We start from the raw sequence: 3,058 nt of genomic DNA on the forward strand, positions 1-3,058 counted from the left end.
TAGTGTAGATTCAAATTTGTTCAAATCATGACCCCCGGGGCAAGGGTGGAGCCATAATGGCCGTTTTACATAGAAATATATAGGAAAAATCTTTAAAAATCTTCTTCTCAAGAACCACCGGGCCAGGAAAGATGAAACTAATGTGGAATCATCCTGAGGTAGTGAAGATTCAAGTTTGTTCAAATTATGACCCTCAGGGGTAGGGTGGGGCCAAAATGGCCGATCAAAGTTTTACATAGGAATATATAGGAAAAATCTTTAAAAATCTTCTTCTCAAGAACCACTGAGACAGGAAAGATGAAACTCATGTGAAATTATCCTCAGGCAGTGTAGATTCAAGTTTGTTCAAATCATGACCCCTGGGGGTAGGGTGGGGCCGAAATAGTTGATCAAAGTTTTTCATTGGAATAAATAGGGAAATCTTTAAAAATCTTCATTTCAAGAACTTCAAAGCCATGATTAATGATATTTATTTGGAATCATCCTCAGGTAGTGAAGATTCTAATTTGTTCAAATCATGACCCCCTGGGGGAAGGGGTTAAAATTTAAGCCCCCCCCCCTCCAACCTCAGTAAACTTTCAGTTCTGATCTGATATGTGCCTTTTCCTAGCCGATGTGCTCAGGTGAGCGCTGTGGCCCCAGGGCCTCTTGTTGTTGAACATGTATGAAATTTCACAAAATATATTTTATATTGATATGAATGTACTATTTTTGGTTTCAGAGTTACATGAAGGCCGAGAGCCTTACTTCCTTGACGACAGAGACTCGAGCCCTAGCGATGAATGCTTGTGCTACTTTAGTGTATCCCTAGGCAACTTAATTAACTTTTACTTGAAAATCTCCAATTTCTTGATTTATTTTTAAAGCAATATGATTCATAGATGATATAGACTATAAAAAGAAATTACACTTGTGTGCCAATTAATTTTCTTCTATCAATATTTACTAAGCAATTTTAGTTAAACCACCATTAATTATTTGCAACCAGCTGAGTTGATTCTAGGAATTTATAGCGAGCATCTTGAAGCGACACTCGTCACTGCGAGTTCTAATGACAACACCTGGGGGAAAGGAAAATTCGAACTACTGCACATTCATTCGATAGATTTTTTCCACTGTAATTTAGATGCACAATGCATCGCTTCATACACAAAAGAAGCAATGTCTCGCGCGAATAAGAGCAAATATTAAAAAGAATAATAAACTTGTCTTGATTTAATGAATTTGTTGCAGAAAAATAGTCAATAAAACGGTTCTTCATTAAAATGAGCCCTGTTCAGGCTTCGATTTGGTAAAGCAACATGCATACAACTTCATGTGACGTCAGAATCTTAGACGCGCCGAATGTCATGTGCGGTTTGACAAGCCCGATCTAAATGAAAACTAGATATTAAGTATCTGCACTCGCCCTAACGGTCGCACCATCAACATATTAGAGGTAAGTATAACTTTACTATGACCTCTTATATAACCTTAACCCCACTGCAGTAGACTAGATCCTAAGTTGTCAGAGGCAGAGGAATTTGACCTGATTAAAACAGCCACTGACTGCTTGTACCCTCTGCCAAAAGAGGGCGCAGCAGTGAAGAAGGGTAAAGATGAGGTAGAACTAGAGGTGGAGGTCTTACTGGAGTCTTCATTTGAGGCGCTTTACGATCTGCTGAGGGAAATTCTCAATAAGGACCTCACCACTGAGGGGCTGGACTCCATATTTAAGGTAATTATAACCCCTACCTTATTGAGTGACTTCTTCATAGCAAGGAGTACAGTAAAACTCCTTTAGTACCAACAGGGATATTTCAGATTCACTGATATAGTGAAGTTATCTTGGATCCCTGGCTGTACAAAATTAAAGAATTCCTTATATGGATATAATGTACTATGGATAAAGCTAACTCATTTCATAAGTCCCAATGACTTCATTATTATGAGTTTTACTGTATAGAACTGATTGGCCACATTAAGAAAGATCTCAACAGTTCTTTAGGTACAACATTGTAGGTCAAAGTACTGAGTACCTGCACTACTGTTAGAATGATTTTAAGAATACCGGTAATTGGAAACTTCTGAATGTTTTTCAGCACCTTGTTCCATGGCTGTTGTCCACACACAACCACGAGAGAGAAAGAGCCCTGTGTACCTTCCAAGTTTGTGCCCAGTTTCTCTTAGAAAACATGGATCCAACCAAAAGTGTATGTACATCTTAGTAATCCAGCTTCAATTCATCTATCCCTCATTCCAACATAAGAAAAATGCTTGTTGACCATGGCATGAACTGTAAGGTCAATGTTTTGTTTAACATTCAGGAGTTTGATTGCAAATTTCATAAATATATTTACATAAGTATGCTGTAATAAACACTTCCATATTTACTGGGAATGTTTGATTCAGTATATTCACATTCATCTCAGAAATAGTTTTTTTTTTTTAGCTCACCTGAGCCGAAGGCTCAAGTGAGCTTTTCTGATCACATTTTGTCCGGCGTCCGTCTGTCTGTCTGTCTGTAAACTTTTCACATTTTCAACTTCTTCTCAAGAACCACTGGGCCAATTTCAACCAAACTTGCCACAAAGCATCCTTGGGTGAAGGGGATTCAAGTTTGTTCAAATGAAGGGCCACGCCCTCATTCAAGGGGAGATAATTGGGAATTAATGAAAATTTGGTGGCATGTTTTAAAAATCTTCTTCTCAAGAACCACTGTACCAGGAAAGATGAAACTTATGGGGAAACATCCTCAGGTAGTGTAAATTCAAGTTTGTTCAAATCATGACCCCCGGGGGTAGGGCGGGGCCACAATGGCCGACCAAAGTTTTACATAGAAATATATTGGAAAATTCTTTAAAAATCTTCTTCTCAAGAACCACTGTGCCAGGAAAGATGAAACTTATGGGGTAACATCCTCAGGTAGTGTAGATTGAAGTTTGTTCAAATCATGACCCCCAGGGGTAGGGCGGGGCCAAAATGGCCGACCAAAGTTTTACATAGAAATATATAGGAAAATTCTTTAAAAATCTTCTTCTCAAGAATGACAGAGCCATAATTCATCAAATTTATATGG

At 38.4% G+C, this 3,058-nt stretch overlaps 1 protein-coding gene across 1 annotated transcript; it reads left to right on the forward strand.

Annotated features, from left to right (window-relative positions):
• Window positions 1-725: 725 nt before the first annotated feature.
• LOC134236178 (maestro heat-like repeat-containing protein family member 7) lies at window positions 726-2,214 on the forward strand. Its single transcript, XM_062718346.1, has 3 exons — window positions 726-801; window positions 1,489-1,717; window positions 2,082-2,214. Exons 1-3 carry the CDS (start codon window positions 728-730, stop codon window positions 2,205-2,207), a joined length of 429 nt encoding a protein of 142 aa, XP_062574330.1. The 5' UTR covers window positions 726-727; the 3' UTR covers window positions 2,208-2,214.
• The last annotated feature ends 844 nt before the right edge of the window (window positions 2,215-3,058 follow it).

Source organism: Saccostrea cucullata, unplaced genomic scaffold (genome assembly GCF_032062105.1).
Source record: "Saccostrea cucullata isolate Sc308-1 unplaced genomic scaffold, CSIRO_AGI_Scuc_v1 ctg22818, whole genome shotgun sequence".
NCBI classification, from domain to species: domain Eukaryota; kingdom Metazoa; phylum Mollusca; class Bivalvia; order Ostreida; family Ostreidae; genus Saccostrea; species Saccostrea cuccullata.